The 12,558-nt window shown below is 38.3% G+C and overlaps 1 protein-coding gene across 1 annotated transcript in view; it reads right to left on the minus strand.

The window, feature by feature from the left end:
- Window positions 1–881: 881 nt before the first annotated feature.
- rmp24 (ribonuclease MRP subunit p24) overlaps window positions 882–12,558 on the minus strand; it is a 30,292-nt gene continuing 18,615 nt past the window's right edge. Inside the window, exons 5-6 of the mRNA XM_088328363.1 lie at window positions 1,416–1,582; window positions 882–1,347 (exon numbers count right to left, since the gene is read on the minus strand). Of these exons, the coding sequence (XP_088184489.1) occupies window positions 1,170–1,347; window positions 1,416–1,582 (345 nt within the window). The 3' untranslated portion in view covers window positions 882–1,169. The remainder of the gene's footprint in view (window positions 1,348–1,415; window positions 1,583–12,558) is intronic.

The raw sequence follows: 12,558 nt of genomic DNA on the forward strand, positions 1-12,558 counted from the left end.
AGTGTATTGGCCGGTCCAAATTGTCCCTAGGTGTGAAAGCGCGAGCGAGTTGTCTGTCCCTGTGTGCCCTGCAATTGGCTGGCAACCAGGTCAGGGTGTCCCCTGCCCACTGATTGCTGGGATGGGCTCCAGCACCCCCGCGACCCTACTGAGGATAAGCGGTGCAGCTAATGAGATAATCTCATTGTCATTTTATTAAATTATCCATTGTGTGTGACTGTGTATTTAGAATTTCGGGTTGCTGGGGCCGGGAAAAGTAGGAAATTTTTATCTTATTGTACACTGAATATTTTTGTACAGCACGTTGATTTGCAATTCATTGCTTTTAAAGCACTTTGCTAATAAATTTTGATTTGACTTGACAAGGGGAGTTGACCTGCTTGGAAAAATACAGCACCTCTAGCGGTGGTTGGCAGAACTACAATCAAACAATACCTACATAAAATATTGTCATGATTTTCTGACTTTCTCAGAATGTTTTTCTTCGTCTTGAAAATTAACTTTAAAGTCAAAATTATATAATGTTCCTCCTCTGTATATTTCAGTGCTAAATGAAGACAAAAAAAAGACTTGTTGAAAATGTCTTCATTTGACACAATTTGCATGTAAAGGTAGGAAAAGGTAGGAAACCTTGGTCCTCAAATACTACTGTCATGCTTATTCTAAAATTCATTATAAACTGTGAGGACTACATTGCTCGAGCAAAATAATTCCCATAGCACTCTAATAAAATACTTTACAACTTAGAAATATATTGTTCTGTATCAGGAACAATAGGAAAATCAAGAAATAAAGTAATATAAGAAAACAACAAATATCCATATACATGTGTCTTTTCAGACACATTTCAAATGAAATTGTTCAAGCAATCAGACACCATACATGGTCTCACACTGACATACTTTATCAAACAAACATAAAAAGAAACTAAAAAAATTGAAGGTTTTAAATCCCAGCAGATAATGTCACAGCAACATTCATCAAATCCTCAACTTCACCCTTACATGAGAAATACCATCAAAACCTCTGGACAAAAATCATCCGATTAGAGGTGTGGAAGATTCACTGCAACGCTGTTGCAACTTCTCACCAGAAGGGGCGCGGTCACAGCTAAAGAACTTAAAAAAACTTCTGTTCCTTCCGTGTAAACTGGTAGATGATGAATGGACTCAAAGCAAGGAAAGGAAATCTTTCAAGGTTCCTTTCTTGCTGACCGGCTTCTCCTCCCTTTGCAAAATTTTGCTGAGGCGCTGCACGACCCAGTTGCTGCCCTTAGAAGGTGTCTTAGCGGAGGGGGTAGACGAGGCTGATGCAACTGAGGCAGGTGTGCCGGACGAATTGGACCACCTGGGGACAAAAACCAGTAAAGAAAGACCCAAGAGACCAAAATACAACCTGGGTTGCACTTGGCTCACCTGGGGGTGCATTGAGGGGTGTGGCCCTTGGTGGGGGTCTTCCCTGGTGTGGAGTTCTTGGAGGATGGGGGCATCTTGTACTTGCCCTGGTAGGGCAAAGTGGAGCAAAATTCTCGGTTCATTCCAGTCAGTCGGGATGTTTTGTTGCAGGTGTGGCAGGTGGCCATCTAGTAAAACACAAACACACAACTTATAAATCTTTTTTTTTCTTTTTTTTGAGGGGTGGGGGTCGTTGGGGGATTTAAGGAGGCTCCAAAGTATGCCCATTTCCCAAAGTGGGAAGACATGTTTATCGTAACAACAATTTTTCAGGGAAAGCGGACACCCATGTTTGTTGTGATTCATTTCAGACTCTTGAGACTAGTGTTGGGAATTCCGGCCCTTTTTAGAGAACCGTCTCTTTCAGCTCGCTAAAGTGAGCCAACTGATTTAAAACATTTTTTTTTTTACTATTATGTTATAAAATACTTTATTTTTTCAACTTCTAACTCTATTAAACTCAACCTAATCAGCTCAGCTCCCAAACAGCTCTTCAGATTTCTATTATTACTTTAACCATTAACACCAATTATCTTGTAATTTATACACAAAATGGCTTGATAATTAAAAAAATATAATTTTACTACTAAATTATAATAGCATATATTTTTTCTACTCTACAATGAAGTTTTATAGGTGGGGTGCGTTGTTTGATCCTTAAAAAGGTTTAAAATGAAACAATATCTTAAGTATGTGTTAACAATGCCCAACTGAGTTCAAAGAGCCTTAATATTTTTTTTTCACCATGCCTATTTGTTGTCATCTTATTTTTATCAGCACATTAGGCTGGACAAAAAGAGGCAGGGGAGAGGTGTAGAGTGATTTTTCACATGCATGGTCGTGGTTTTCTTTTATCCCAGGATAAAAATGGTGAAAATAAGAAAGACGCCATTTCAAATAAAGTCCAAATATTATTACAAATATATATATATATTACACGTGCGCGTCTAAGACAGACATGCATCCGGCACACAGGGACACACCTATTAACTTTTTTTGCATTACCAAAAATAAAATGCAATCTCCGCCCCTTCAAACATCCTTGCAGTTGAGTGATTTATTCAACAGTTGAGCTTTTTCGCACCGTTACAAAAGCTGCTTCAAGCCGATGAGTAAACGAGGAGGAGCCACATCAACTCCACAAATCTCTTAATCTATTGAACATTCTTTCCTTGCTCGATTGCCAACATGCTTGAAAATGCTGCCATAAATCAAGACCACAGCGCTGAAAAACAAAACAATAAAAACTTACCGACACAAAGGTAGTCATTTTAACAATGTCTGTATTCTCTGAGAGTATTTACTATACTGGAGAATGTCCGGCTTTATAATGAGCCAAAGCTCCCATGCCCCTATTAGGCCACGCCTTCCTCTGGCCAAGCCCCTCAGCGCATTGTCACAAGGGGGTGGATTTATGGGTGGTGTTCCCAGCACTGAGTCGTCTTCTGCTCAGCCAATGACACGGGAACTTCTTGATAAAACGCAAACAGATCAATATAAACAACAATGACTAGTCGATATTTTAACGTGGGGGTGGGGCTGTGGGTCAATGGTGGCCTGATTTGTTAAGACTGTTCTATACAAAAGGTATATTGACTGATAGCAGAATATTGCTCAAACGATGAAAAACAACCCACAACTTCGACCATAGGTTTGTAAAGCCTCAGAAAAAGCTTGCTTCAAATGTCACTTGCAGGCTTTTGTCAGAATGTAGCCTTTGTTTACATCACAATGGTGTCCAGAAAATTCAGTCATTAAAAGACTTCTCGAGAAGCAGTTCTGATTCTACTGACATTCTCATCACCCAAAATTCAACAAACATATGAAGGACAAGAAAAGGAAAATACCGTATTTTCCACACTATAGGGCGCACCGGGTTATAGGGCGCACCCCCAAAAAAATAGTTTTTGGTCCTATATCTTCCATAGATAAGGCGCATCGGATTATAAGGCGCTACAATGGGAACATCGACAAAACAGTCAGATGATTCAGTCAAACTGATTACCCCCTTAACAATCCCAAAGCTTGCAAAGAAGCAAATACGTGCCGTAGACACGTGCGGATGCGGTGTCCGTACGATGTCACTTAAATGCGTCATTTCAAATATCATTCGGAAGGTTAAAGTCTTGGGATTCAAGAAATGCCAACCATTCCTTAGTTTCTATTTTCTTTTTCGCTCGCAACTTTACTGTGCATATGACAATAAACACTTGGAATTGAGTTTAATTCACTCAACTCATCACAGCAACATCAAGATCGTTGTAAAACAAGATACCGGGAAAATAATAAAGCCGCATAACTCACCTAAGTTCTCACGTTCAATAGTGATACGCAATTCATGGTCTTCTTACAACCGTGAGTGTAGTAAATCCAGGAGGGTAAAATATTTACAAATACAGACTAATGAAACATGTTTCTTTATGGCGTACTTTAGCAAGCTTGCTATTCAGTCATCTTTTTCGGCCAATTGCAGGGTTTGTTTTGGCCCTCTAGCGTATCCGAGGCTTCGAATAACTTCAGCCAATAGCGATCGATTTAACGGATGATTGACACATCTTTTTCGGCCAATTGCAGGGTTTGTTTTGGCCCTCTAGCGTATCCAAGGCTCTGAATAACTTCAGCCAATAGTGATCGATTTAACGGATGATTGACACATCTTTTTCGGCCAATTGCAGGGTTTGTTTTGGCCCTCTAGCCAATCCGAGGCTCCGAATACCTTTAGCCAATAGCGATCGATTCAAATGATGGTTGACACATTGGTTAGCCAATGAAACGCCGGTATGTAAATCGCAGCATACACTGCGGACTACTCCACGTTCGGGGGAAAATCGAGTCGGCGGCTGTTGCGTAAGTTGCGAGACCTTGCGAATTTAATATTGAGCCATATATAAGGCGCACTGTATTATAAGGCGCATGGTCAGCTTTTGAAAAAAATTAAGACTTTTAAGTGCGCCTTATAGTGCGGAAAATACGGTACTGTCTTTCAGATAACTTCAGCTCGCCGAATGGCTAATAGCAGAATATTGATAAACTAGACAATTGCCGCGGCAATTGTAAGAGTTGTGATTGATCTGGCAGATGTTGGTAGAGAACCGGTAGCGCTGAGTTGTTAGCATTATGAGTTAGCATTAAGTTTTTAACTCAGAGAGATGTATTTGTAATTTTTAACTTGGTTCTGTGGGGGGAGACTCATATCCCTGTAAATAGATATAGCACGAGAGTCTCGGTCGGGCCGGAATTTTTGGTATATGAATCGATGGGGTACTCTAAAAGCTCTGGGAGGAGTTACCCGTTAAAATTCGGCGGAAGAAGATAGATATAATAATAATAATAATAATATCTCGGGGGATTATATTAGTTGTGCTTACAGCACTTGGCAATGTAGTCGTGCCTTGCTGGAGAAATCACAACTAATAAGAAGAAAACGGGGGATTATATTAGTTGTGCTTGCTTCGTCTCACAATAATTACTTTCTGGTGTCGTTTCAAAGTCCTAGTTGCTTGATATTCTCAATTTTGGCCATTTGAGCTCAATAACACGGCAATAAGAGCGAAGCTAAACCTTGAGCACAATAACATGAGTTTCTTGAGAAAAAGCTCGTCATTCCTTAGGAGGCGTTCAAGCATCTTTCGTCAAGCCGAAGCTAGGCCCTGATTGTTATCACTGTTGAAAAAAAAAGCTACAAAGAGTCCAAGCAGCACAGCAGCTGTTAAAGAAGATAATGCTTCCAGCATTTCTTTAAAAGTGACAGGAGCAAAATGACTGCAGATTAGTTGCCTATTTAAACACTGTGAGGAGATTGAACGTGTTTTATTTGATCCATCTTTTTTTCTTTTGTGTTTTATTTTTTCCTTCTCATGAAGAGATCTAATATTCACGTTTTGGATTAACCCATTTGAGATAATCGTATGACAAGGGCAGTCAATTATCCCGTGCACGTCTTCAGTTTTCATCTAAATCCCGAGCATTCATGCATGTGAGATCTGTGATTGGTTGGAAGATTTGGACGCCGCAAAATAACAAGCCACCAAGGTTAAATCAACATTTGTCAGCACGTGAGCCACGATTGAGTGCCGTTAGAAAATACTTGGATTCTTGGGATTAAACAATGACCTTATCCACAAAAAACTGTATTGAACTCTGGGTTTTTTGCATTGCTTGACTTTGATGAGAACAGATTTTCTTCCCTCACGTGTTTATTTTATATCCTGGTTATTAGGCGAAAATCGGTCAAAACAAGAGCTAAAGGTGAGCAGTACTGTTGAAGTTTTTAATACTGAAAATCCTGGGCACAAATGGGCTACAAAACAATCGCAGTAAAGATTTTCCAGTGCAAACACTAACATGGCTGACAAACACTTTTACACCGAAAGGGCGGTCCATGAGTCAAAAGGAAACCTAACTTAAGTGGAGAGAGTTTTTGTCCAAACCGGTTGTAATAAGTACTGATATCGTTCAAGGCCACTTCCTGGCAATAAAATGAAACACAACTAAAAAAATTGAGAAGCTGAATAATAATGAATGAATACATCAAAACGTTAAGTAGGACTAAATAAGTGATAACGTTAAGTAAGATTAAATAAAGGAACAAGTTATAAATTACTTTAATGTAATAAATATTAAAACAGCTCCAATAGGACAGAAACAGCAGAGAAATGTGTTCACTTTTCCAAAAAACATTAGATCACTTTGATATACATTTTTTAATTGTCTGATGGTTTGTCTGAACTGAGAAGCAGCTGAGAAACCCCAAATACTTTGATTTTTGAAGCTAACAATTGACTTTGAAGGAAAAATTCAGCATTCAAATGGGAGAAACTCCTCCTTGTGAACTAATTCGGGCCGAGGTCAATGAATTTAACCTGGACAGGATGATGAAAAAAAAAAAAAAAAAAAATCCTCTCAGTAGGGTTGTATTCCATGTGTGACGTCTTAATTCGAGACCATATCGACACCAATCACCTAGCTCACGGATCAGTAAACCCACCGCCGACGACCTGTGAAATAATTTTTATTCCAAAGAGATCATTAAAACCTTTTTTTTTTGCAAGATCAAATCTCTAGAGTAGCTTTTTCTTTCAAGGGTTTAACTTTGGGTTTTTTGAACTGGTTTTCATTTTTTATTCTAAGTGAGATTTAATGAAAGAATAAAGTGAACTTTCAGTATATCGCGGTTGACTTTTGTTCACTGATTTGCATGGTGCTTATTATTTGACAGTACAGTAGATAGCACAGTAAATGGCGGCCCTACAACCCTAGTGGTTAAGGGATCCACCCATCCATCCTCCTTCCTACCCACCACAGTAGTTATATGTTTAAAAAAAACATAAAGTCCTTTTATTTGTTAAACAATCGCTCAAAAAAGGCTTTTGTTTTTGGTTCTGCGTATAAGAGAGTATTTGATTATATAAATTGAATAAGATAAAAAAAAATAAATGTATCTTTTTGATGAACAGTGTTGGGAACGTTACTTCAAAAATGTAATTCGTTAGAGTTGCTCACTACTTTTTCCTTGCATCACAAAGTGAATTTAGTAGGAAGAAAAGTCTCGTAAACCCATTAAAGATGTTTTCAATTAAATCGCAAGCTTTCTTGAGGCTAAGAGTTTAATAGTATTTCTTAAAAAACCCAATACAGCGATCAGTCGCTACGACATGTTTTACTTTTCACGGTTAGGCTACTTCCTGGATTTGCATCATGCATTGTTTTCTGCACTCTGATTGGTTAATCAGTCTCTAAAATAGTAGTTATTGGTCATAAATAAATGTTAACAATATACTCATGTTATTTGATAAATGAATTCTTGGGCCTGTAAAAAGGCTTTCTTCTTGGATTTCAACGCACCGTAGAACATATAATGTTCTACAATGCATTGAAACAATTGTAAAATAAATAAAGGTGATATGGATTTCACATATCATGGGTTCATTTTGGAAGTTAACCCCCGCGATTAATGGATCACTGTAAATAACTGAACATTTTCTTTGTATTCAATCAATGACTCTTCTGATTATCAAGCACTGCACAATATCTTCATATGGCTTCAGGCAGACAGCAGCATGTCTGGAATTTGTTTGTTTTCTTTTTGCATATTTCTGTCCGCCAACTGCCAAGGCTAATGCTAAAAATAATGCCTACTGCCTGGAGGAGAGTAACAAGTCTCTTTTGCAAAGTCGGCATGTGAAGAAGACTAAAATCGAGCAACCGAAGCGTGTTATCAAATTGTCTGCTAGCCTCGAATGCATTAACTTTATTTGCTACGTTGAGATCAGATCAAGATTTCTAGCTGGCTCTCGGGAGTCTAAATCCATTAACATGTTGTGGGGATCGCTTACAGTTGGGGCCGGGCCAGAAATCCCCTCGGACTTGGAGGTGCCAACAGTTAATCTCGCGTATTGGATGGTAGCGTTTCCCAGTCGAGGAAGTGTACTCTTGCTCGATCCAGAAAGTGACGAAGCTTGTTTATGCTCACAGCATTGTTTTTCCTTCTAACTCAATGACTAACCCTGCTAGCAGACCATTTTCTGTGAAGTGTAAAAATGAATCAACAGCCGGATTATAAGGAAGAGGAGAGCAATGCCGCTGGAGGCAAGAATTGACCTTGCCTTACCGGAGAAACGTCCATTCCAGGAAGCACTTAAGATAGTTGCTTTTATTTACTGTGCGCCCTGGGGAGGAAAAGCAACATTTACGTTTCCATTTATGGTCTCAGCTTTTGCGTGCTCCAATTTGACTAACAAGTTATTACAAGATAATCTGACCGTCAATCTTGCAGAGGGAGGAATTACATCACAAGCACTAACTGAAATGTACATCACCAGTTCACAAAAGGTAAATGAACTGCATTTATATAGCGCTTTTCAAGTCGCAAAAAACCTCACAAAGGGCTTTACAATTTATTTCACACACACACACACCGATAGCGGCGTCAGCAATGCAATGGGCCTACTTGTTTGTCGGGGGCATTAGGGGTTCAGTGTCTTGCCCAAGGACACTTCGAGAATTTATCTCAGAGGAGCCAGGAATTGAAATTGCAACTTCTTGGCCCAAGACGAGCACCCTACCCCCTGAGTATGAAAATCAATCTGATCTTAATGAAACTTTTTGGTCACCAATGGTCAAGATCCATCTATGATGCCAATTAGAGGCCTCTCTTATTTTTTAATATATAATCAATATTGGAAGGCTGCAACTAACAGCGATGAATCAGTCTATTATCATTATTCTAATGAATCGATGAATCTGATTTTTTAAAAGCAAATTTTTAATTTCCTATTCCTTCAAATATTTAAGTTTTGGACAGATAGAAAAATAGTGCACAAAACAAATTAATATTATATAATGTAAAAAAAATTAAACATCCGAGTGTTTGTCAAACAGCTTAACAATAAAGAAAAATACTGTACATAAAAATGTATGCTATAAACCTGCAAATACGTAAAAAACATTTGATAAAGTGAAAAAAAAGAGACAACTTCAGAGGGGAAAGCGAGTATTTTGTTGGATGTTTGTTTGTGGCTTTCTACCTATTACATAGATAATTTTTAAACATTCTTAAATGGTGCCTAAAGGGAGTAGGCTGAAGCCAAAGGATATAAGTGCCTACCCCTGTTCCACTTTCTCTTTGCTGGAAAGACATATTCAAAATCAAAACAATAAAATAGAACTTTACCCCACATAGGAAAATTAGAAAACAAATAAATGACCTTTCAAACTCATAATAGTATTGCTAGTGAGTCGTATAACACGTATTAGCTAAAGAAACTCTTGATTTATTCAGGTTCTTTAGTATATTCATCCCAAAAATGTTAAGTAGACGATTTTTGTGTTAAATTGATGTCAATCAGGGACGTTTTTAACGTCTACCTCTAAACCGTTCCATGAATATAGGTAAATAGCTTTTGGGGTGGCACGATTGTTTTTCAATGTGCGAGAATACTGGAAGTTCTGGATTCCCCTGAGATGTCAAGTGTCTGCTTTGTAGAGAAACAACTGTTGAACATTTGTTGCCAACCTGCTTTGTATACTAATAACAGGGATTTAAGTTACAATATATCTTCAGATTTGAACATGTTGCGCTGTATAAATTGTATGTTTTTACACATTACGTTATGCACAATTCTAATAGCCTTCTTCTACAATCCAATCAATATTTATATTGGTCTTATATATATTTCCCCAAATATCTATACAATAAGTTAAGCAAGGCAAATTAATTACCTGTCTATAACATGAAGGTTATTTTTGGGTCAAATATAAGTCTTCATCTACTTAAAACTGAAATGTTTGCATCTTATTGTACATTTAAAGTTTTTTTATAGCACATTTATCATATTTTTCGCACTATAAGGCGCACCTAAAAGCCTAGCACCTATTCGTTTCAAAAGCTGACCATGCACCTTATAATACGATGTGACATATATGGATCAATATTGAGTTGAAAGGTCCCGCAACAAAGGCAAGCAGCCGCTGACTAGATTTCCCCCCGTAGGTGAAGTAGTCCGCGGTGTCATCATTTTAATTGGTCACTATTGGCTAAAGTTATTCGGAGGTAAAGGAGGCGGGTCCTTTTCAGCATTTACAGGCTTGCATAGGCTAAAGCGGGGCAAAAAAAAAAGCCTGCAATTGCCCAAAAAATATGTGAATTACAAGTTTGGTTACAGCCTGGAGAAAACATTTTTTTACTACTGTATTATGTTTTGTGAACAGGAATTATGGGGCTAAACAGACAGCTAGGAACAAGCAACATCCATCGATAAAGAGATGCTTCTCGGCGGATTTATTCTTTTATTTGTCGTCATTATTGCATGTTTTGGAGTACGTAAATATTTTACACGGTTGGATTTACTACACTCACGGTTGTAAGAGGACCATGGTTGCGTATTATTATTGAATGTGATGGCTGCAAGACGACTTTGGTGAGCTTCCCTGGCTTTAAATTTTCCCAATATCTTGTTTCAGACAGACATGTTTCTGTGATGAGTCTATTTTTAAATTAAATTCAAAGTGTTTATTGTCATATGCCAAGTAAAGAACCACGTTTCCCTGCACAATGAAATTCTTACTTCGCTGTCCACACAGTTGCCAGCGAAAAAGAAAAAAGAAGCGAAGAAATGGTTGGCATTTTTTGAATACCAAGAGTTTAACCTTCCTAATGATATGTGGAATGACGCATTTGGTGACACGAATTTGCTTCTTTGCGAGCCGTTGGAATGTTAAGGGGTTAAGTCTGACTGAACTATTGGACCGTTTCGTAGACATTCCCAATGTAGCGCCTCATAGTCCGGTGCACCTTATCTATGGAAAATATATGACAAACTATTTTTGGGGGGTGCGCCTTATAACCCGGTGCACCTTATAGTGCAGAAAATACGGTACTTCAAATTTCAGTATCTGAAAAGTGCTATATAAATACATTTGGATTTGGCTGTAAATTACCTGGTGCAAAATACCACCTTAGGGCGCCCTAAGTCAGACTGAACGGATACTACAGGCATGCGCTCATATTTGCATTGAACAGATGTGCTGAAATACCCATACATCGATGATCCAAGTTGTTTTTAATAGTACACTTTAATTGATTTTATTGATTTGTTTGATTAGTTGCAGCCCAATAATATTTAATATCATATATACATGTGACAATATAACACTCATGGCAGACACATTTACACTGAAGTTTGTACTAGCTTGACTTGCACTAGTTTACCCATGCATTTTCAACTTAGACCAGTCTATCAACACGAATTTGGAGATATCGCCTTTCAGTCCTAATATTCTTTTTTTGTTCCTTTGTTTTTCTTCGTACACTTTTTTGATGTTTCTCCTGGTTTGCCACGTCTAATCTCATTGTAAACAAAGTACACTATGTAGTAATCAATGACAAGAAAACTAATTGTATTCTAATGGACACACATGGATAGAGCAACTCCATATGGTTCAAACACCAAACAGGTCTAACGGAACAAAACATGATAGGGACACGACACAAAAAACATTACCACACGAGGAGAAATCAAGAGTGCGATGACGCCAAGACCACGAAATAGAATAAGGGTCCACAAACTCTGACTGGACACAACATGAAGGCAGGAGAAAACAGGACAATGGGGACAAAGGAGGCCGAAGCCCAGAGCAATGTCCCCTCAGCGAGGAAGCCTAAAGCACAAGAACCATGAGGCTTGTAGTGCCTGTGGATCCGTCCCTCCCTGTCGATCAGCTGAGAACACCGCAAGATCAGTCTTGAAAAAGGAGAAAATAACTCCTGATCCTAGAAATAAGTTGATTATCCTAAAGTCTGGCTTATTGATCAGGACTCCCTAACACTGCATAACGTCTCCCTCGATCTTTCCCTTCCTTAACATGCCGTTTCCTTTGGTAGTTAGAAATGCAAATTTCTCCTGCCACAAATGTTTACTTTGTTATTGATTTGATTTTACTATCCTTGTAAATAAATTGTAGTTTGTTTAGAATCAAACCACTTTTCACTATTTGTGTGTCTGTATATTATTTTCCCTCGGACTGATCAATCATTATCAATGTTAATGAACTGCAAAATTGATCAATTAAAGCTAAAATAAAATGTTTGGAGTATTGCTTCCTTCATTACACTACAGAGCAGTGTTCCTTCTAAGCTGCATGCGTGCGCAATTGCGCACTGCTCGCACATTCTCAGCGCACAAGAAAATCTAGCCAGCGCACAAAAATGAGGGCTCAAAATTACTAATTAAGAAGCGACTTAAGTCAAAGTTACAGTCGATGAAGGTAAAAATACACGGGTTACCCTGACGTTGTGTCCTAAATGCGGTATTTTGAAGTCGATTCGAAGTACAACGAAGTTGAGTAAAGTTAGTAGAGTTTGTCGAGAACTGACTTCTTTGGCTCGGCTCACTAAAAATAACCGACTCTTTCGGGTCCTAAACGGCTCTTCAGGTTGTTTTTGCTTCTTTAATCCCAACACGACCAAATATTATGTAAAATTATGCACAAAATGACTTAAAGGAAGGGGATGATAGAACAAAAAAGAAAAAAATACCAAAATGAAAAATTAGTGAAAAGCTGAGAAACAAAGAAACGAAAGGAAGAGAAAAAAAAAAAGGAAAAA

The sequence above is a fragment of the Urocampus carinirostris genome, chromosome 2 (assembly GCF_059441175.1).
Source record: "Urocampus carinirostris isolate Australia breed hairy pipefish chromosome 2, RoL_Ucar_1.0, whole genome shotgun sequence".
In the NCBI taxonomy this organism is placed as follows: Eukaryota; Metazoa; Chordata; class Actinopteri; order Syngnathiformes; family Syngnathidae; genus Urocampus; species Urocampus carinirostris.